At 35.1% G+C, this 24,000-nt stretch overlaps 1 protein-coding gene across 4 annotated transcripts in view; it reads right to left on the bottom strand.

Annotated features, from left to right (window-relative positions):
- The window catches only part of LOC106880060 (WD repeat-containing protein 7), a 100,407-nt gene that overhangs the window by 2,940 nt on the left and 73,467 nt on the right, over positions 1 to 24,000 (bottom strand). For all 4 annotated transcript variants that reach the window (XM_052968709.2, XM_052968710.2, XM_052968711.2 and 1 more), the window contains 14 exons: positions 14,697 to 14,784; positions 13,783 to 13,951; positions 12,824 to 12,906; positions 10,807 to 10,963; positions 9,209 to 9,426; positions 7,498 to 7,693; positions 6,780 to 7,109; positions 6,450 to 6,584; positions 5,631 to 6,348; positions 4,554 to 4,773; positions 2,668 to 2,863; positions 1,999 to 2,208; positions 925 to 1,111; positions 537 to 807 (listed from right to left, as the gene is read on the bottom strand). In XM_052968709.2, the coding sequence (XP_052824669.2) occupies positions 537 to 807; positions 925 to 1,111; positions 1,999 to 2,208; positions 2,668 to 2,863; positions 4,554 to 4,773; positions 5,631 to 6,348; positions 6,450 to 6,584; positions 6,780 to 7,109; positions 7,498 to 7,693; positions 9,209 to 9,426; positions 10,807 to 10,963; positions 12,824 to 12,906; positions 13,783 to 13,951; positions 14,697 to 14,784 (3,178 nt within the window). The remainder of the gene's footprint in view (positions 1 to 536; positions 808 to 924; positions 1,112 to 1,998; positions 2,209 to 2,667; positions 2,864 to 4,553; positions 4,774 to 5,630; positions 6,349 to 6,449; positions 6,585 to 6,779; positions 7,110 to 7,497; positions 7,694 to 9,208; positions 9,427 to 10,806; positions 10,964 to 12,823; positions 12,907 to 13,782; positions 13,952 to 14,696; positions 14,785 to 24,000) is intronic.

Below are 24,000 nucleotides of genomic sequence, written 5' to 3'. Positions count from 1 at the left end.
TGTAAGGTACCACTTTATATGAAAAAGATAGGTATAGAAATGCTCTTACACTAAATAAATTTAAGCTTTTGTAAATTGATATTTTACAACAGAAGACTTTCATTGAGAGCTTATTAACAAATATGTGATTTATAGAAATTCTCATTAATGATTATCACTGGATGTTTGTTGGTTTTAATTAGAGAAGCTAAGCAAAGTATTATCAGACTTGTTAATATTGAAAGAAACAAGATATTGTATTCTGTTTCACTTGCATTCAAATACATCTAGAAAGACTTCATCTTAAAAAGTTACATAGGTAACAATAAGCTGCATATATAACCATTAATTTCTTAATGATTTGAATGTTTTTCTATATTTTGCTAATCATTTAATACTTCCTTCCCACAAAATATTGAAAGTAGATATTTATTCTTAAAGATCCTACATGTATATTAATAAATTACTTTCCTAAATGAGAAAGCTACAGAACTGGAGGCTTCTGCAAAACATAAAATGATCAGGAAGGAAACAAATTACTGGACATTGATACTGACCTCAATTAGGAGTTCTGCTACATCATTTGGCATTTTATCTACCAAAAGTTCTACAACACGCAATATTTCTGCTTTGGCTCTGACTAGGACCAAATTCATTAACTGCGGATGCTGAGGTTGTGCGTTTTGAGCTAATGTATTATAACGAGCAACTTCTTTTGCCATTGTGATTATGAAAGCAGGTGGTCTGGCTGTGGCTATCAGTGACAATGAATGTCGAGCTGTGCGGCTAGCATCAGCATAGGGTGTCAATGGAAGGCCAAAAGTCATGCTAAAAAAAGGAAAAGGAAAAATATATTAAAAAAAAATTATAACACAAAAAATTTTTTAAAATCACTAAAAGAAAATACTCTGTGAAACAATGCAATGAAAGATGGCATCAACATACTTTGGAACCAAACGATCAGCGTCAACACAAAGCTCTAACAGTCCAAGTAAAACTGCAGATACATCGAGGTAAGGTTCCCAGACGGTAAAACCTCTTCCAAGCAAATCTATGGATGCACGGCGAATAGGTGTGTAAGCAGGTATTCGCTGAGATGCTGGTTGTGACAGCAAAAATGTTAATGCATGACCTAAAAAGAAAATATTCATAAACAATAAAACTACTCAGCACAAGGGGAAATTAAAAATCTTTTTTCATCTTTACTAGTTATGACTGGGATATATAAGCATTAACAACTGAACACAGGAAGAATTTCAAAAACTAAACCATGGGTGTCGAATCTGTTTTATATAAAAGTGAATTTGGGGTCATACTTAGCATTGCTACAGGTTAACCTTTAGTACACTGCATTTTCTCGAGAACTGTTTCCCCTACCACTGCCCTGCTGCTACAGGAGAGATAACTCATACAGTGACAGGATGCACTACAGCATGTTAAAGGTTAAATCTGGCTTCCAGGCCATATGCTTCATATCTCTGAACTAAACATGTGCCCAAATAGCATATAAGGTTATGTGAAGATAATTTTTAAATATTTATTATGATTGTATTTCTGTATCTTTTATCTTTTACTTGTTTCAGTCATTGGACTAGACTGCAGCCATACTGGGATGCCAGCTTGAAGACTTTAGTTGAACAAATCAATCCCAGTGCTTGCTTTTAAGTTTGGTACTTAGTCTATTGGTCTTTTTAGCCAAACTGGGTTGTCAGAGTGGAGAGGGAGGGAAAAACAGACACACAAAAATATTCTCTCACACATGCACACACACACACGACAGACTTCCACAAAGTTTCCATCTACCAAATTCACTCTGAAAGCATTGGTCGGTCAAGTGAGGCTATAGTGGAGGACCGGAGGTGGTATGCAGTGGGACTGAACCCAAAACCACGAGGTTGCAATGTGAGCTTTTTAACCACACAGCCATCCCTGTTTGATTCTTACATTAGAGCTATTTTATTTGTCTTCTTATCACTACAACTATAACGAATAAGAAAGAAAAGTTTCATGTTTACTTACTAGTAAGACGGGCTAGTGAATAGTTTGACAAGCTAAAACCTTCTTGGCCTGCACGGCGAAGCTTCTTTTGGTCTGTGTCCGGTTTACGTTTGCTAGGTTCAATCTCATGCCCAAACTCTGCTCCTACAACTCCAAGCATGATGATTGCAGTGGCCTGTTTCCTGCGTGATTCAAAATTGCTGGAGAGTTTATTGGCTGGTGGTTCACCTTCTAAAAAAAAAGAAGAAAAAAAACAACTCATAGTTAAAATTTTTCTATGGTAATATATATTTCAGTTTATTAACAGGAATAAATGAACCAGATTTTCCTTCTCTGATTACTTTGGAAAATTAAATAACACATTTTGTTGCATCTTTAGTTCATTTCTGACCAATGATGATTTATTTAAAAAATTGTAATTTGTTGCTATGGTATCTGATATATACTCAGACATTTTGAACTTCCCTAATCCAGCAAGTTAGAGACTGGACAAGTGCTTAAGTAATAGATTTTTCAAACCAGTGAAGCTTTGGGTACACTACAACAGGAAACTGAAATGAAATTGTGGCTTTTGTGCTTGTCAAGAACTTAACCAAATAAATGTAATATATTTATTGCAGAGGCTAAAAGCACTGCACTTAGCCAACATGTATTGCTCAATATAACAATAAAATAACTGAGTTAACTGACCAGTTAATATCTGTTCTTCTTCATCCTCTTCTTCTTCATCCCCTTCACCTTTATGAAGGTTCTCATTCATCAGACTGACACTAGGATCAACATATGTAGGCAGATGTGGGGCCCACTCATCAACCACTTTCTTCCGACCTTCTGGACCTATCCTCCGTAATTCAGCCAAGAGCAAAGCCTGAGCAGCTTCACGAATCTGCACAAAACAAGGTAAATGTGAAAAGAGTATATCAAAGATATTTTTTGTGTGAAAGAAACCAAGCAAAATGATGATGCATCTGCACAGAAAGAGGTTCCTAATAAATGATGACAAGCATTCCAGGAAGTGAACCGTAGATGATTTAGGGTAAACTTCAACATCCCTCACTACAAAAAAATGACAAGTCAATAAGTCCGGTACCCAAAGGAGTAGAAGAAAACATCATTTAAAGGAAGTTTATGTTTACTATCTCCCAATCCATCCATCCTTGTTCTTGTTGTCATTATCATTACTGTCTTGGTATCCACTTACTGGCTTAGATTAGATGGATATACATAACATTATCTTATGTGTCTCAATCCTATGTATGTTATCTATGAGGGAAGGTATTCTTTGATCTGATCTATTGACATTCTTGCATATTTTCCTCAGTTACTTACACCAATTCAAAGGACTTATTTACTTCATATATTATAAATACTACATTTCCAAACAACAGCAGTTGTCTCTTTTTTGAACACATTAATCAAGATTGTTTATGATGAACCATTACCTCAAAGTCATTGTTCTGCTTGTTTAGTCAATTAAGATTTGTTATCCAAACCCAAAACCTGACATTTATAAAAGGACGGCATTGAGAAAATATAACATCATATCTTTCTCAAAGTGTTGAAAGTAAATGAAACAGAATGTTGAAAATAAGATAGATTTGGTTCACTGAATACTTATCTCTCCTCTACAGCATTCAGTGTAGCTGATTAATATAATGCTTATAAAAGAAGACATGTCCATGTACCTTAGAGAGAGATGAGCTCTGATGTTCTAGACAGGATCCTTCTTCAGACATATGTCTCAGACTAATTGGTAAAGTATGTATAGTGTTATCCACATCATTATAAAGAAACAGATATAAAGCAGATCATGGCTCAGACCATCAACTCCAGAGACTTTTTCACCATGTAAATGCAGTATAAGAAAGACATGATTTAAGCTTTGAGACATATATGTTCTGGCAAGGTTTTTGATAACCAGGCTGTGCACTATTTATAGTAAACTGCTGAGATATTAGTTCACCAAAGTCAGACTATCCATCATCTCCACATTCTGGGAGGACAGAAAATATTGTCAAAGTTTTAATCTAATTGTGCTCACAAATTTCTTGTGAAAAGACACTGGTGGAGATACTTTGGGTAGTAAAGCAAAAGTTGGCTGCAGCTCAAAGCTGCTATTTGAACAGTGACACCATTCTTCAACATCAAATTACTTTTGCAAGCTCCAATCCAACAAGAAAGCCATAATGCAATTACTCAACCTAAAAGAATAAGCAGCCTAATCTTCCTCAAATTATATTCTGCCATGTTAAAATGTTAAGGAGAAAAAGGATAATATAGTCCTAGATATGTTTGTGCCTAAAAAATATATATATAAAAAAGGATGGTTATGGCTGCAACACCTTTAATCATAGCTCTGCTCTGTGAGAACCTGAGCTAAAGCAACAATAGCAAGTAAACTCCCATGATTTTTTAAAATTATCTGCAGACCCAGCTTTGTTCGTACAGTTCAATTTCATTTGAACAAAGTATAAAAAAAATTGAAAATTATATTTGTCTAGTAATGTGAATAATGGTCCAATGGAAAGCAATGATTCAACTCCCATAAGTTTATCAAATAAATTAATGCCACTTACTTCAAGGCACCTGTCTTGCCATCTTCTAGCCAACATTTCTACTTGTGGTGCTTGGTAATTACCAGACCCAACTAGCTCTGGTAAAAGAACACAGTGTAAAGCTGCAAGTAAGCTCCAACCTTGTTTAATTTGAGCTTGTTGAATTGATGCTCGTTCTCCTTCTTCATCACTATCAGGGTCTGTCTGTGCCATTGTACTTAATGATTGTTGTTTTTTCCGTCTAAGAAAAAAGAGTTTTTAAAGAAAAATGAATATTATGATGAACATGGTATCAATCGATGGGAGAGGAATGAGAGAAATGTTTATTCTCTTCTATCTATCTATCTATCTATGTAGCTAGCAAGTTAGATTTCTATGTCATCATCATCATCGTTTAATGCCTGCTTTCCATGCTCGCACGGGTTGGACGGTTTGACTGAGGGCTGGCAAGCCAGAAGGTTGCACCAGGCTCCAATCCAATCTGGCAAAGTTTTTACAGCTGGATGCCCTTCTTAATGCCAACCACTCCGAAAGTGTAGTGGGTGCTTTTTACGTGCCACTGGCATGAAGGCTAGTCAGGCGGTACTGGCATCAACCATGCCTGAATGGTGCATTTTACATGCCACCAGCACGGGAGCCAGTCGGGTGACACTGGCAACAACCACACTGGAATGGTGCTTTTTACGTGCCACCGGCACAGGACCAGTCAGCCAGCACTGGCATCAACTACGCTCGAATGGTGCTTTTTTATGTGCCACCAGCAAGAGTGCCAATCAGGCGGTACTGTCATTGGTCACGACACCAACTTCACTTGTCTCAATATGAATACAAATACTTATGGAATAGTGATAAAGACTGTGTTTGACCTCACTGACGGCTATTTAGTAATGAATGTAAATTTCTTGATGCTATTCAAAATCAAACTGCATGGCATACATTTTCAGCCTATCTTCTATTTTCTCTGTTAAGATGCTTTTAAAAATATTTTTACTCTGTGTTTAAGTAGTTTTTGTTTCTCTGAGATTATCTAGTATACAATATTAAACAACTAACTGAATAGAAAGAATATTACAAAAAAAAAGAAGAAGCTTAGTTTACCTTTTTATTCGTTTCAAATGACTTCCTTCCAAAAAAGAAGCATAGTTCATACTCATTAAAGTGTTAGCAACAGAAATGACACTCAAAAGATGTTGAGTAGTAATAGCCTGTGATATCTGCCAACGAGATTTGGTAGAGAATCTGTGAATTTCATCTTCAGCAAAGCTGTCACCAGTGTTAGAACTATTCATTGCTAAAGCAGCATCGCTTTCATTGTCATCATTTTCTGTTGATGAATCCATTTCAAGATCATCAAAAGTAATTAAATCTTCCATAGATTTCTGGCGTACTTGCTCTATTAAAGTTGGCTTTTTATTTGAGATCACATTCTGAAGTAAAAGGTTTTGCTGAAGACGAAACTGCTTTTTGTGTCCACCAGGAAGTAAAAGAGACATGTGCCCATGGCGAGAGAACAAGCCAAAAGACACGGGTCTCTTGGGTCGCAGCAAGCCCAGCTTGCTGTGACAAAGTTTGTCTAGATCAGGATCAAGGCCCCATGCATGCAAGCATGACATAAATAGCTGAGCAGTTTCCATGGTTATGTCAATTGATTTTATGTGAATACTATTTGGTCGATGCTTTTCTGAGGTAATTGATGTCACAGATGGCCGATTGCTTTGTTTTGGAGATGACTGAGGAGAATATTGTGTGGCTTCAACTTTATTTTGTATCTTGTGACCAACATTTTCTGCCTTGTCTTTCACTTTAGCAATTAAGCCTATAAAAGACATAAATAGAATGCATGTTAATGCTAATTCCTTAGTTCCAAACAAACATGACAGATCATACAAAAATTGTTACAAGTAATCTATAGCTTACCAGCAATTTTCACAGCCGCTTCACTGACCTCTGGTTGTATTGCATTGTGTAACCTTTCCATGGTAGGACTGGTAGTATTAAATGCTTCTATTTCACCTGGCGTCATCAAAGCATACTCTTCAGTTAAGAGTTGAACTACAAGCAAAGAATTGAAAAGCAGAGGTGGGTAAGAAAAAACTTTAATGCAAAAAAGGATTTCTGGTCTGAAAGATGAGAAAGTATTATCATTAAAAAATATTTCATTAAAAAACATGAATAATTTTACCATTTCTAGAAAGGAAAACTAGGATTCTAAGCAAACAAAAGATATCTTAATAACTACTATCTTACCTATAAGGGATTCTGTATCAAAGAATAACAAATGGGCATCTGGATTGTTGGTGTTAGTGCGGATACCCTGTATAAGTAAGGGTGATGCTTGTGGCTTAACTAGTTCTGGTTTTGGTGCAGCAGATATCAAAGGCTGGGCTTGAGTAGGCCCAGGATTTTGTGTTAGTTTTTGTTGAGCAAGGTTCCGGAAAGTGGCTAAATTACGCCGCTTCAAGGCTTGAGTGAGTGTTATACTTGGATTTGTTAATGCTTCTACTGCAACTGCATTTTCATCACAATTGTTGAGAATTTCTTCAGCAATAATTCCATGAACACACCGATCAAGGTGACCTTTTAAAAAAATAATAAGCAAAAGTTAGAAATGTGGAGTATTATGGAAAAAATTGAAATCTTTAACTTCTATAGAAAGTATTGGTGATCATGAATAGTAGATATATGTTATAATTGAGGTCCAACATGGCATAATTATTTTCTAAAACTTATACATGTTTAAAATAAAAAGAATTACATCAAACACAAATCTGCTTTATGAAGTGCAAAAGAATTACTGAAGATTTTATCTTCACTTTTATGTTATAATCTTCAATTATTTTAAATGCAAAATGATCTGAAAAGAATATTAATTTCATTTTTTGACTACTGAAAAATATTGAGAAAAACTATCGAATCAAATTACTAATAGCTGTACATAGATAAATTTTAAACTTGCATTGCTCACCTGTTTCCATTTGCCAGACATACACTGTCCCATCAGTGCAACCTACCACCATAAAGTCATCCAGAGGCCGCCATTTTATTACCCGAACAGGAAACAAATGCCGTCCAGCTAACATGATACATTTCCTTTCACGCAAACTCAAGAGAGTTACAGAATGATCACTTGCGACCGAACATATAGCTGTCAAAATCCGAGGCTTTAAGTAAATGAAAAATATACACATATTTACACATAAACACCATGGCAGATGCTTCAAATTTGCATAAAGTTCACAAAGTACAATAAGAAGAGGAGAGGACTGACATTTCAATTAAGGCCCTTCACTGGAAATATAAAAAATTCTTAACAATACTAAGATTGACAATTAGAGAAATGATAGTGAGGACAAGCTTCTTCTACCTACAAAATGTTCCTCATAGCAAGCATCTATTGAGTTGGCAACTAAGTTCCTGCCGTTTTTTAAAAATTTTGGAATTCATTGCGTTTTTAAATTTTGGAATCTATTTTTTTGAGAATTCTATTTTTGAATCATTTTGGAATCTATTTTGTTTTTTTCTAGTTAATTTTAGTTAATTTTTGTTTATTTTCCGATCATTAAAACAGAATGTATGGGTTGGATGGCTTGACAGGAACTGACAATGTCAGGGGCTGCTCCAGGTTCCATAGTCTGTTTTTGGCATGGTTTCTGTGGCCCTATGTTAGTGCTTTTTATGTAGCACCCTCACCAGTGCTTTTTATGTAGCATATGAAAAAGTTTTTGTTAATATTCCCATACAGTTTCAGATTCTATCCCAAAGCATGGCACTTTGGGCAAGTGTTTTCTACAATAGCCTTGGCTGACCAATGCTCTGTGAAAGAAACTTGGGGGCAGAAGCCCATCATACATGAGTTTGTGTGTAAATGTATGCACTGCAGTAGTCTATATCACCTAGAAACAAAAATGTCTGGTAATGATTTGATGTATGAAGAAATGGAATAAAGTACTTTATCAGTAAATGAAAACAATTATAATATATACAGACATGGCTGAGTGGTAAAGAAGTCTGCTTCACAATTATGTGGATTCAGGTTCAGCTCCAACATGTGACACTTTGGACAAGTGTTTTCTACCTTCGCCTTGGGCTATCTAATGTAACTAATGGTCCGTGAGTTAATTTGATAGACAGAAACTTTAGAGAGCCCACTGTGTGTGTGTGTGAGAGAGAGAGAGAGAGAGAGAGAGAGAGAGAGAGAGAAAGAGAGAGAGCATGTGCATATGTTTTTGTCTCTTTCTCTACATTTGCAATTCTCTAAAAAAAAAAAAACACGGTGAGCAACAGTGACAATGCTTACTGTTTTATTTTTGTGGTAACATTGTGCTTTCAAAGATGAGTGAAGTGAAAACACCTTTACTTGAAAGATGAGTAAATGTTAGCAACAGGAAAGGTATCAAATTGTACACAATGCCTTGAAAACATGTATTCATCAAGCAACTATTTTACTCGATTCTATTCTAAATTCTAGATACTGAGAAAATTAATTGAAACATATAGGCAGTGTATTATGGTTATAAATATGGCCTTGAAAAAGTCATAAATGTGCATAAAAGGTCAAAAGATTAATAAGGTTTTAAACAGTTTATAGATAAAGATAAAAGTTTATTATGTAATGATAAAGATCTACCCTCCTCTTATCCACAGAAAAAAATGATACATGATAAAAAAATACTTACATTACAGCTATTTGGAGGGACCAGAAGTTGTGTTATTTCACCTCCATGAACGGTAAACGTATGGAGCTTGATCCCTTGAAACATGTCCCAGAGAATCACAGAAAAGTCGGTTCCACCAGAAATAAGATGTGCAGACTCATAACGAGTAGATTCATTACATGGATATAGTAAACATGTGACACGTCCATCATGTCCCTGTAATACTTTTACACTGATTTCTGAAAAATCAAAAAAGAATTAGAAAAGAAAGAAAAAAAAAAAGGGAATTGATTGAAATTAGACAGAGATTTATCAGTCTTTATTATTGATAAATTCTAGAATTTCAACTTCTTTAACCCTTTTGTTACACTATTTCTGTTGAGATGCTCTGTGTTTCTTTCAATTAATTTTGAATATAACAAAGAATTTAGTAAAATAACTTAGTTATCATTTGTGTTAGGAACACAAATTGTGACTAAGGTTTGGTGGAGGATTTTAATTCAAAACTTTTGAAAACAAGACATTTGTACTACAAAGCCAGAAGTTTTTTCAGCCAGGTTGGTATCAAAACAGTTAATAACAAAAAATACTTATTTTGGATTAAATATTTATGCATGATTATACAATTTCATATAAAAAGATGAGGCATAATAATGACAATGTCTTTGGAATATAGGATAATTTAAACAAATTTAAATATCTTAATGAGCAAGATCTAGTACATGACTGAAAGGATTATTTTATCATAATTCATCAGCATCATCATTTAACGTCTGTTTTCCATGCTGGTATGAGTTGGACAGTCTGACCAGAGCTAGCAAGTAGGAGAGCTGCACCAAGTTCCAGTATGAACGCATTTTATGAGGTACCTGCATGAGAGCATTTTATATGGTACTGGCACAAATACTTTTATGTGGAACCAGCACCTGCAAGACAAACACATCTCAGCTAGGAGAGGGAGTGGGGGTATGGCCATAAAGAACATGCCTGAGTGTATGGATGGCTCCAATTTTACTTTGCTTGATGTCTCTTCTCAAGTAAAACAAATCACCCTAAGTCCCGGTCTGCTGTACTTGAGAAGACATGTCAAGCTAAGTAAACAATATATTAAGTAATTATATACAGTTCTATATTTAAGAGATGAGGAATTATGTACATTATTTACATTATTTACAATTGACGGATATTTGTCCTCATCTTGTCTGTTGTTAACCACTATGCCATATGCCCGTGGCCATACGGTGTAGTGGTTAAGAGTGCGGGCTACTAACCCCAAGATTCCAAGTTCGATTCCAAGCAGTGACGTGAATAATAATAATAATAACATCGAAAAATACCTTAGGAATGAGAACCCAGGTTTGAAATTTCCCCAAGACACCTGATGAAGGCTGGAGGGTATATCAGCTGAAATGTTGTGTCAACAACAAACAAGATGAGCACAAATAGCCGTCAATTGTAAATAATGTAAATAATGTAAGTAATTATATATTGACATAACAGTCCAGTTGCAATTTGTAGAGAAATGGTAAAAATCAAAAATAGAAAAGAAAAAAAAACAGTGGTTATAATAAAATTTAGGAGAAATTTTGGTAGCTAGAAAAAAAAACAAAAATACATACTATTAGGAGTTAGTTCTTTCTTATGCAGCAGTTGAAGTATAACACATTTTGTAGCAGGTGCAATAATTAAACTGCCATCCTGGCGACCACATACTACGAAACCTTGAGATGGAATGTGAATAGTAGCAGTAATTTCAAGACCTCTCTTTTGTTCACACTAGAAATAAAAGAAATAATCAATTAAATCAAAGTGCACTTATGTAATAAAAAGGGAAAAGTAGAGCCTTCTGTGTGATAGCTCAACAGAAATAGCAGCCAAATGGGATATCAACATGGTTTGAATATCTTTGATCACAGGGTCTGCTCTATCAGAGGTAGTTTCAGGCTAAACAATACACACCATCAGCATCATCATAACTCAATACAAATAGCTTCAAATTCTTCCTTAAAATGAATCCATTGGAGAAAGAAAATGGGAATATCATGGCTTGAATATCTTTCATCAGAGGTCTACTCTAGGCAGACCAGTTTCAGGGTTCTTGCTATTGCTGCTGCTGCTGCTACTACTACTACTACAACTATTACTACTTTGTCATGATCATTTTCATTGTCATGATCAATTTTGCATCTGCTTTTGCCCGGTTGACATGTGTTGATCAAAACTTCTTCAGGCAATAACTTATGGCTGGGTACACCTTCTGATGTCAGCACTTGTTTTTCAAAACAAATTACTTTATTCCACATCTTCATATGTTGAATAGCAAAGTTGTAGGGCATACTGTTTATTTGGGGCATTATTGCTGTCCAAGTGATGTTAATGCAAACGCATGTGGAGAATCTCACACACACACATACACAAAATTGCCACCACTGCCTTTCAAGTAAAATACTATAATTTAGTGTAATTAAAATCAAATTTACCATTCTTTACTCAATTTATATATATGCATAAGATTGTTGTCACTCTGTCGCTTACAACGTCGAGGGTTCCAGTTGATCCGATCAACAGAACAGCCTGCTCATGAAATTAACGTGCAAGTGGCTGAGCACTCCACAGACACGTGTACCCTTAATGTAGTTCTCGGGGATATTCAGCGTGACACAGTGTGACAAGGCTGACCCTTTGAATTACAGGCACAACAGAAACAGGAAGTAAGAGTGAGAGAAAGTTGTGGTGGAAGAGTCCAGCAGGGTTCGCCACCATCCCCTGCCGGAGCCTCGTGGAGCTTTAGGTGATTTCGCCCAATAAACACTCACAACGCCCGGTCTGGGAATCGAAACCGCGATCCTATGACCGCGAGTCCGCTGTCCTAACCACTGGGCCATTGCGCCTCCACTATGCAAAAGATTAATATTTTAGATTTCAACAAATTCAAAATCAAGTTTCATATGAAGTTAAACAAATAGTCAGTGACATATGAGATGTTGGAAAGAAGTGTGTGTGTGTGTGTGTGTGTGTGTGTGTGTGTGTGTGTGTGTGTGTGTGTGTGTGTGTGTGTGTGGAACAATAGCAATGCACTTTCTCTCACTAGTATGGAGAAGAAAGAAGCATGGGAATATTACAAGAGGCTGTTGAATGATGAGAATGGGTGTGGGGAGAGACAGTGAGGCTATCCCAAGTAGACTAAACAGAAGGACAAGTTATTGGGGTTGGCTGCTATACCATCAAAAGGACCATTAAAAATATGAAGCCAAGGAAAGCAGTAAGATCATCACTATACTTGTTACTGGCTCTTATCTTACTAACTGCACCTCTGTACAGGACTTGTACAGCTTTTACAAGCCTTTCATCTACCCCAAATTTCCTCAGTAGCTATCAGATCACAGAGCATGAAATCCTATCAAAGGCCTTCTCTAGGTTAACAAACTCCAGGGATAGGGACTTACACCTGACCAGATACTTCTCCTGCAACAATATCATTAAGAAGATGGCATCCATGGTACAAAAGTAAACCAAAGGGCATTCTTATCCTGATAAATTGTGCTGTATTAATCAATAAATTATGTAATTGCTCAACAAGTTTACTTATCACACAACACTGATATAAATAGAAGAAATAAGTCTGATCTGACTCACCAATTGATCGAGTAATCCAACAGAGGTAGCTGGATTTTCATCCCATAAATCTTGGAGAGCTGTTTTCACTTTTGGGTAAAGCGCTTGAAAATAGAATAACTTACAGATAGACAATAGTATAAACATAAAAATATATTTGTACATAAATATACATAAGAGTTAATTCTGTTCTTTTCAAGCATATTTTATCAAAGTGTGTTTTTAGTATTTTTAATATTTACATTGATTTTTTGTTTTTATTTTAGACCTAATCCTTTAATATTTCACTAAAATTATCATAGCTAGAAACAGCATAATAAATTTATATATATATATATATATATATATATATAAAGGACTACTTCATATATACATATATAAAGTAACAAACTGAGGAAAAGCAATCCTTCAAAGAGGTGTGTTAAACATCCAACTCACTGGTACGTCAGTTGGATACCATATAAATATTGGTATAATTCAATTATATCATCCGTTTTCAGATGACAAGTATTTTTGTTGTTTTTTAATTGTAATTGATGTACCATTGAATGGTTAATGCTCACACTCATAGCACAGACATTTGAATTAATTCATACAATCCAGCCATCTTCTCACATGGAATTTCGTCTTTTTATAAAGCCAAGACCCTGAAGTGACTATATGTATAATGGAACTGTGATTATGCATATCAGAAAAAAATATATATAAGTTGAAACAATTTGTTGGCCTTCTATGGTTTTTATAATTATTTATGTTATATAATATGTTATGTTCTATATTATATTCATAGAATTTAATGTAATATCGTAATATAAAGAAATTATTAGATTGTCAATTGAATATCACTATATTTAATTTATCTTTTTATATATATATATATATATATATATATATATATATATATATATATATATATATATATATATATATATATACAAGTGGAGACATGGGTAATTATAAAATGCATTTGTTATACTTACTTGGCAGATTATAATAGTTATCTTGTTTGATACAGGTTGTTTTAGGTTCTGAAATTTCTGGTAGATTCCATACAAGAATCTGTCCCTCGGAGTTACCGCACAAGAGAAACTTTTCATCATTGCTTTTACCGCCACGTTGAAAATCCATTGCAGGAGAACAAACACATTGCTTGAAGAAGGAGAGAGAAAAAACAAGGCAACAAATTTATAACACTGATTATTGAACAGTAATTCTTGATGGTCACCATGCTAGTTTAACTGAGTTGATTTTAACAAATATAAATGACTTATCATATTCCTAACAGTTTGTGAACTGTTTCATTTGAGATATGCAATAAACCAGGATATAGTTTTATTGCTCTGATTTTCAAATATATTAATAGTGTTTTTACATCCATATTTTGAAGCTAATATGCAATGGATAACTTTTGTAAAATATTTGGCATTTGCAGATTTTGGGTACAATTGCTTTTATAGCTAGATGCAGTTCCTACCACTAATAATGGTTTCAAATTTTGGCAGAAGACCAGCAATTCTGGCGGGAGGAGGTAAGCCAATTACATCGACCCCCAGTGCTCAACTGGTACTTACTTTATTGACCCTGCAGAATTTGAACTCAGAATGCCACTAAGCATTTTGTTCAGCAGCAAGTAGGTTCTGTATGATTTATATAACACAATCATCATCACTGTTACCAATATCATCATGTTCATGTTAAAAGCATGGTGGCTATGGTAACAATGTTTGATCTCAAGACCATATAATAGTAAACCAGTACCCTTATTTCACAATCATTGATTTGAACATCATTATCATAATTGTCATTTAATGTCCATGTTCCATTCTGGCTTGGGTTAGACAAAACAACATCAACAGCAAATAAAAAAGAAAAAAAAGTAACTTGAGATACATACCTGTTCTTTTAGTGTATTCAATACATAATAGGCCTGGGGAGATGAAGGCTGATAGTGGGCATGATAGTCTGGACTCTCTGGATTAGTACTAATAATAAAACAACAGGAGCTTAGGACAAGGTATAAATAATGCTTGAAACAATATCCATTTACCAGAAAAAAAGTAGAAAAAAAAATTACTACTTTTAATATAAATTTGTATTCATTAAAAAAAATAAAATCTTAATTATTTTAGTTCCATCTTCTCTGCTGGAATAAGTTGGATGGACTGTCCCAGTTCCAGGTCAATTTTTGTTTAAAATGATTGCCTTCCTAGATAAGTCAAAGGAGCATATCTCACTTGTATGTTCCTACTCTTGGTATAGTCCAGCTTTCTTAACAACAATCATAGTACTATATAGAATGTTGTTACTTCTGATTATTTTCTCATAAACATTTCCAGAGCAAGAAATTCTTTTATTATTATCATTAATATTACTAATCATTATCATCACCATCACCACCATCATCTAAAGTATACCATGGTGGTATGAGTTGGATGGGTCAGCATAGCCTATGTCATCTTGTTCACAAAACAACATAACAAACACTGAAAATCATCCTCTGTTTCTTTTTGTACATCTAACAATATTAGCTGGGTGTATCTTAATGTGCTATCAGTACTAGTGAGGAGACTAAAGTGTATCAGTTCTTATTTGGAGCTGCTGCCCTCCTAAAATGAACAATGTGTCATATGGCTTGCCAAGTCTCTGTCTTATTTGTACATTTCAGTGTTCACTCAAGTACAAAAGGGAATAATATATATTTCCCATAAAAATCTAAGGGGAAAAAAAAGAATATGTTAAGATTAAATTGTCAACATTCTATATAGTACTATGATTTGAACAACTTAACTCAGCCAATATAATAACATTGTGTAACACAATTTTTATCCTTGGGTAGTAACTATTATTTCCTATTTGCTTACCCCTAAAAAAGTATGAAAAATGGCTAATATTTCCTTCAAACTTTGCTTTTCTTACACTTATTCAAACTCCAAAGAATCCTGCTCAACACATGGCTATGATGCTCCCCACTACTCCTGCACATCATCAGAAATGCACATACTATCAGCCACTATGGAACATGCTTAAGTGGTTACGGTCAAGTAACTGACAAGCAAATCTGTGGTATCGAGCAGAATATTTACTATAACGATATTTCTGCTTCAGCAACTCAGAGTTGAATCTGTCTGAAATGTAGCGGAAAACAGGTCAGTTTCAAAACATTGATGTCCAAGTTGCAAAAGCAAAGTTTGAAGACAATAGTAGTCATTTCCTTCGATTTCTAGATAGAAGCAAATAGGAAATAACACTTACTGACTAAAGACAAAAACAAAATTTTGTTAAACAGCATTATGGTTTCTTAATTAATCCTGTGTCTTAACACATCAAGAGAAAAGAAAATGAAATTTGTAACATGTCTTTTACCAGAGATACAACAATACTGAAAAACCCAATAGAAAACAATGGACTCCAAGATTTAGAAGATTCAACTCTAAAGATGTTCCAGGATGCTTAGCCATGAAAGCTAAACCAAACTAAAGGACTAATAAAATAAAAAAAGAAAAATTAGCAAAGGGGAGAAGATCAGATACAGTTGATTAACTACTTAACATTTCATTACTAGTAATTATTTTATTAATGCATGAAGCAAAACAGTTGACAGCAAGGACACTGGATCTTTTCAAAAGTTGCATGGGAAGTATAATGACTAAGATATCAAAATACTAATCTGATTTATCTATCAACTTGTTAATTTGTAAGACCGAAGTCAAAATAATTGACCTTTACTCAATGGAGTCAAAAATTTTAAACACACCAATTTTGTTGTGACTTTTTTAAACCCCTATGAATTTTTTTTATCTCTAAAAAAAGGTAATTCTTTGGCAATAGGAACATTAGAAAACATGTAGTAGCAACATGTAACATTGTGAGGACATGACATTCAAGGGATGAGGATAGGAAATATGAGAATGTCATATTGTGTTTAATGAAACACAAATGCACATAGTTAAGTTTGCCTCCCAACAACATACATTTTCTAATTCAGTCTTATTAAGTGGCACTTCGGGCAAGCATCTTCTACTTTAACCCCAAGCTTAGCAAAAGTTTGAGTGAACTTGGTAGATGGAAAATGAAAGAAGCCTGTTGTGTGTATCTTTTGCTTTTTACTTGTTTCAATCATTGGCCTGTTGTCATGCTGGGGTACTACTTTGAAGGGTTTTACTTGAATAAATCAACCCCAATACTTATTTTATCAGCCTCTTTTGCTGAACTGCTAACACACACACATATTTTCCTATTGTTTTACATCCATTATTATGTTAGTGTGAACAGACTTTTGAAAATTTGTACACTGAGAAACATTTGCAATTGCTTTTCAAGCTGGATTTAGTTCAAATTGTTCTCTATTCAATTAGACAGTAAGAAGTGTAAGCTCTTTCCAAAAATGCAAAGCAATATCATAATATGATATTATACAAAAGAATTTATTATACCCTGAAAAAAAAAGAAAGAAAATGGAGAAAGTCTATTTGATTTTTTTAAAAATTTACTTTTTAAATTAAAAAATTTTTTTTGCATTATTTCATTATTGAGAATTGTTTGAATTTCTTTTTTTTATATATAAACAACTTTCTATAATAAAATTTATGCAATTATGAATTAATCCTAAATTACGAGTAATATATGGGAGATGTTGGTAGTGTGGAACAAAACAAAAACAAATAAAATGAAAAGAAATAAAAAATATGAAAAAAAAAAAAGCAGGCAAATTAAAGAAAAAGAGATACTGAAAACATTGAGCATGGAGGAAACAAGTTTGATGAAAAATGGTAGTAAGCGCATGGCTGTGCCAATGTTACAGTATGGCTACAACCAGTAAATGAGTAATGCAAGCATAGATAAGAATGGTAAATAAAGCTAAGAAAAAATACATGATGTAAAGTGGCAAGGTCTTTACATATGGCATTGGGAGTGAAGTAAACATAAAAATATAATGTATCTAAGAATGATAACTGTTTCTAATACAGGCACAAAGGCCTGAAATTTGGGAGATGGGGGTTGGTCAATTGCATTTAGTCAGGTATTTGACTAGTAATTTATTTCAACATTAGAAGGATAAAATGCAATGTTGATCTCCATTGGATTTGAACACAGAATGCAAAGAGCCAGTATCAAATACTGAATGGTATTTTTTGTGTGATGCTTCAACAATTCTTCTAATAAACAGCCTAAGGAATAATAATAGTCCTTTCTACTCTATGCACAAGGCCTGAAATTTGGAGGAAGTAGGTGTGTTGATTATATTAATCCCAGTGCATGACTGGTACTTATTTTATCGACCCTGAAAAGATGAAAGCAAAGTCAACCTCAGAACATAAAGACAGAAGAAACTGCTGCTAAGCATTTTTTCCGGTGTGTTAACAATTCTAGGGGAAGGGGTAAGTTGATTACATCGATCCTACTGATCCACTGGTACTTATTTGATCATCCCAGAAAAGATGAAAGGCAATGTTGACTGCAGCAGAATTTGAACTCAGAATGTAAGGCTGGAAGAAATGTCACTAAGCATTTTGCCCAGTGTGATAATCTTTTTGCAAGCTCACTACCTTGTTAATAATAATCCTTTCTGTTCAAAGCACAATGTCTGAAACTTGGGGGGGGGGGGCTAACTGATAACACTGACCCCTGTGTGGAACTGATGCTTATTTTATCAACCCTGAAAGGATGAAAGGCAAAATCAGCCTTCACAGAATAAACTCAGAACATAAAGCTGGAAGAATGTCACTAAGTTTTTTTTCTAGTGCAGTAATAATTCTGTCTGCTCTCTGCTCTGATAATAAAAATAATCCTTTCTACTATATAGGAAGACCTGAAATTTGGTAAGAGGGAGAAAGTCCATTTGGTAAGAGGGAGATAGTCAATTACATTGACCCCAGTACTCACTGGTACTTATTTTATCAACCCTGAATAGATGAAAGGCAAAGTTGACTTCAGCAGAATTTGAACTCAGAATGTAAAGATGGATGAAATACCCACTAAGCATTTTGCCCACAGACTTAATAATAATAATGATAAAAATGGTTTCAAACTTTGGCACAAGGGCAGTGATTTGGTAGGAGGGAGTAAGTGGATTAGACCAACTGCAATATTCAACTGATACTCATTTTACCAACCCCAGAAGGATGAAAGGCAAAGTTGACTTTGGCAGAATTTGAATTCGGAATGTAAAGACAGATGAAATTTTGCACAAAGTGCTAATGATTCTACCAGCTTGCCACCTTAATGATAATAATTTTTGACAGAAGCGTAAGGCCACAAATTTCTAGAGAGAGTGACAATCAATTAAATCAACCCCAGTACTTGACTGACACTTAAGTTATCAACTACAAAATAGAATGGAAAGGAACATGACATAAGGCAATTAAACATTGCAAGGCATTTCTTATAGTCTGTCATTGTTCTGCCTTAAAAATACTGTTTTGGACATGGCCACAAGTTCCTAAAGACTGGGGTCAGTTGATTGGAACAATCCCAATACATTACTGACACTTATTTTATAAACCCAAGGCTGATGGAACAATTGACATAATGAAACAAATTTGTGTGAGAGAGAGAGATGAATTGATCGCAATACACACCTATTACTTACTTTCTCACCACTCATACAACCTCGAGAACAAATTTGATAAGGATTGAATTCAAAAGAAGGATGAACATGGACAGAACTGAATAACATTTTATCACCTATGGACACATAAGAATTGTTACTTTGTGAACTATTGACTATTCCTCTAAAGCAGTACCTTTGTCACTATTACTTCATTTCCTTTCATTTTGATTGTTCTGTTTTTCAGTAATTTTCAATATTTTATTAATATCTTTTACAATACTCTGGTATATATATCTTCATTTATTCCATTTATTCCTTAACAATTTTTTATATTGTAACATTTATGAATTTGTTTTGCAAGATTCCTGATGTAAAATTGTGTGTTGAAATAGACATTATTATATTATGGGATGGGCATTATTTTTGTTTTTCTTGCCAAATAAACACACACTATATATTCGTTCTTCAGTTGCTTATTATTGTTCTTATTCTATCTTAGGCCCATTGTCTGGAAATCTTTTATCACAAACCTGTGACCTCTTCGGTGACTCTTCCATCTGATGTGTCTCCTCATGTTCTGTTTAGTCCATTCTTTTGAAAGATTTCCAGACAATGGACATAAGATAAAATAAGAACTATAATAAACGAGTGAAGAATGAATACATACTGTATGTGTTTATTTGGCAAGAAGAAAAAAAAAAAAAGGAAAAATGACCATCCAGAAATATAACAGTATTTTGTAATGTTCTAATTTGTTAATTCATTATTACCATAATTGCTACCTTTTCATTTTTGACCATTCATTTAAATCAACAAGATCCCCCACCCCAATCACTGTTATTCATTGTAATTGTCATGCCAGTATTTTTTATTTATTTATTTACTTATTCATATATTTTGTTGTATCTTGGGAGAGTCATTACACCAAAAATAAATAATACATCCACAGGTTCAATTCCACTTCTTTACTGTTAGTCAGTTGATTAAATATATAATCAACTAATCGTTGGTTTGTTTAATGTGCTGGTTCTAGGTTAGTCAAAGTTCTTTTGCTGCTGTTTACAACCTTTTCAATGACTTAGTGAATTTCCATTTATTCTTTTACGCATTTCAGCCCCAAAGCTGTTGCCATGCTGGGGCACTGCCAGTGCTATCACCTTTTCACTGGCCATTCTTTTGTGATTGGCTTTTGGTGAAAGAAAGAGTTCAACACTATTGCCTTCTTTTGAGTTTCTTGCCATGATGTAGGTTCATCTGGGACCTTGGACTGCAGGAGGTCAAGCTGTTTCTTGAAAACATCTCCTACTTCACGTAGCTCTCTCAGATGTTTTGGCAAAGTATTAAATAGCTGTGGACCCTTGAATCCAAAGCTATAGTAGTACATGGTCCTCAATTTAGATGGGGCAGCTGGGACGTTTGGAATAGTGCAGTGGTGTCCAGTTCAGGGGATGATATAGCCAAAGTTTGGTACCAACCCTTTCAGGATCTTCCATACATATATCACTACATATTTCTTTCATCTTTACTCCAGAGAGTAGAGTCATAGCTTTTTCAATATACATACATATATAAATATACATATATACATATACACATATACATGCATATCTAAATATACATATATATATATATATATATATATATATATATATTTCTTTCAGCCAGAGGTTGGGGGTAATGCTGGGACACCACCTCTCAGTGTGTTAGAATTTCTTTTCTGTACTGTTTATGGTGAAGTAGCAAGTTGGATGGAACTACTCTTCTTTGTGCCTCCTGTCCACAATGTGGATTCATGTGGTATTTCAGACAAAAATTTGTCTAGATGCTCTTTGAAGACCTCCACATCTACACCTCACAAATCTCTAAGGTTGTTTAGAAACCTAAGCTGCTACAGTACTGGGTCCTTAGTCAAAGTGTTGAAGATGAGTCTGTGGCTATGTGGCAAGAAGGCACAGGAGTGGCTGCGTGGTAAAAACTTTGCTTCCCAATTACATGGTTCTGGGTTCAGTCCCACTGCATGACACCTTGGACAAGTGTCTTCTACTATAGCCTAATGCCAACCAAAGCCTTATGAGTGGATTTGATAGATGAAAACTGAAAGAAGCCCATCGCGCGTGTGTGTGTGTGTGTGTGTGTGTGTGTGTGTGTGTGTGTGTGTGTGTGTGTGTGTATATTGTGTGTGTCTGTGTTTGTCCCACCACCATCACTTGACAACCAATGTTGGTGTGTTTACAACCCTGTAGATTAGAGGTTCAGCAAAAGAGACTGATAACTGATAAAATTGCTGTTGTTGGCACTCCGTCGCTTACGACGTCGAGAGTTCCAGTTGATCCGATCAACGGAACAGCCTGCTCATGAAATTAATGTGCAAGTGGCTGAGCACTCCACAGACACGTGTACCCATAACATAGTTCTTGGGGATATTCAGCGTGACACAGTGTGACAAGGCTGACCCTTTGAATTACAGGCACAACAGAAACAGGAAGTAAGAGTGAGAGAAAGTTGTGGTGAAAGAGTACAGCAGGGTTCACCACAATCCCCTGCCGGAGCCTCGTGGAGCTTTAGGTGTTTTTGCTCAATAAACACTCACAACACCCGGTCTGGGAATCGAAACCACGATCCTATGACCGTGAGTCTGCTGCCCTAACCACAGGACCATTGCGCCTCCTGACTGATAGAATAAGTACTAGGCTTACAAAAAATAAGTCCTGGGGTCGATTTGTTTGACTAAAGGCGATGCTCCAGCATGGCCACAGATAAAAGACTCAGTTTGGTGGCTGGCACTGCATAGTACCAAAGATCTCCTTCTGTGAACATACTTTTGTAAAAACAACTCAATCAATACACACACACACACACACAGAGGATTTCAGGGCTGAATATGAACATTTTTTAGTTTTCTCTTTTTAGGAACAGCTTGATGTATTGGTGAACAGTCAATGGCATTGGAGAGCATAAAGATAAAGGTTGCAACTGAGAAGTTAGCTGACTGAGAGAAAACTGGAAAAGAGTTACATTGTCATCATGAGTTGTGCTGGGTATGAAAATACCAGCATCATGACTACTGCTTAATGCTCTGTGAACTCTGGAAAGGTAAATATGAATGACACAGACAGCTACAATGGAAACTACGAAGCTATGGCCAACAGCATGTGACAAAGCAGGAATTTTGATGGCATCCACATACCAGAACTCAGCCAGCAACTACAGGAAAAGGTGATGGAATATCTGAGCAAGAGAATCCAGGCTTTGTTGAGCGAGATATGTGTTGGAGTCACCACCATGAAGTTGGCCTTGAATGAGGACCTTTACTATCACTCATACAAGAGGTGCAAGGACAAATAGTGACAGCCAAGGCCAGGGAGAACTATCTGATGAAGGCAAAGAAGCTCCCGATCAAGCTGAGGCATCCTACTGAACTAGGGATAATTTGGTTCTTCTCTATTATGATCAGTAGCACAACACCCAGAACAACAGTCCCACATATCATGAAAACTAAATTACCCCAAACTGTAATAGTATTTGGGTGTGTCTTCAGTGAGGGTGACATCATACCACACCACATCTTTCAACAGGGCCTTTTCAGACAGTTATGTGAAGCTGCTGATGATTGTGGTGGTCAAACCCTGGCTAGAGATGGTTGCTGCTGGAGGCTATATGTGTCACAGCAGAATTTGGCTTCTTGCCATGCCTCTGAAAAAAGAGTCAGAAATAGTTGTCAGAAAATTTCTATGACTTTACCAGCCCAAATTTCTGACCTCCTAATTCCCCTGATTGTAATCTCTTAGATTACTATGTGTGAGGCACAGGTGAAAAAGATACCAAGTGCTCTGCCTGTAGCACCAAGGCTGAGCTGATGACCAAGATCAAGGAAATATTCAAAGATCTTTCTAGGGAGACAGTGAAGAGTGCATGCATCAAGTTCTGGAGCTGTATTGGGACTTTAGTGTAAGCTGAAGATGGATATGTAATATCCCAGTCATAATCTAGTTGATATTTTTTGATTTTTTAAAAAATACTTTTATTTTTGAATGGGATATTGCGTTTTCATTTCATTTTTTGCAAGCTATCAAATTTAGCCTGAGCACCCTGTATATATGTATATATGAGACATAAGCAAACTTCAGATTAGTTAAAATATGTTTGTAACATATTTCCACTTCTAAAGGTAAATTCACTGTAGTTACTATGGAGAAAAATTCTTTCTTATGGTAAAAAGGTGTAAAAACACCATATCTATCCATTGCTGCTCCCTCTCAGATTCCCAGATACGTTTCTAGCTCTTTAGCCATTATCAATAGGAAATACCGAAGGGTGGCAACTCTGGACAGACTTTATTAAATACATATACAGTCATAGCTAAATACATGATTTCTCTTGTTCTTTTGTTCCTTGAAGCAAACATCTTAAAAGAAATAAGTGCTATTTTGAATGTTCTTCTATTAAGGCAACCATTCCTGCAGACTAATAATAATTTATGGTATTTTCAACAGAATCTAATATAGTTTCTTGTTTATTTGACTGTAAAATTGTAAATGATATAATATAAAAGAAAATATCATTTATGCTTTAGAATATGAAATGTGATAAAATGGTTAGGGTTTGGAGAGCTGTTGATCATTCTAAGAAAAGATGTCATAAGCAGAGT

This window comes from Octopus bimaculoides, chromosome 6 (assembly GCF_046866305.1).
Source record: "Octopus bimaculoides isolate indiv1 chromosome 6, ASM4686630v1, whole genome shotgun sequence".
In the NCBI taxonomy this organism is placed as follows: Eukaryota; Metazoa; Mollusca; class Cephalopoda; order Octopoda; family Octopodidae; genus Octopus; species Octopus bimaculoides.
Note: the sequence above shows the minus strand (reverse complement) of the source record. Positions and strands in the feature narration are given on the sequence as shown.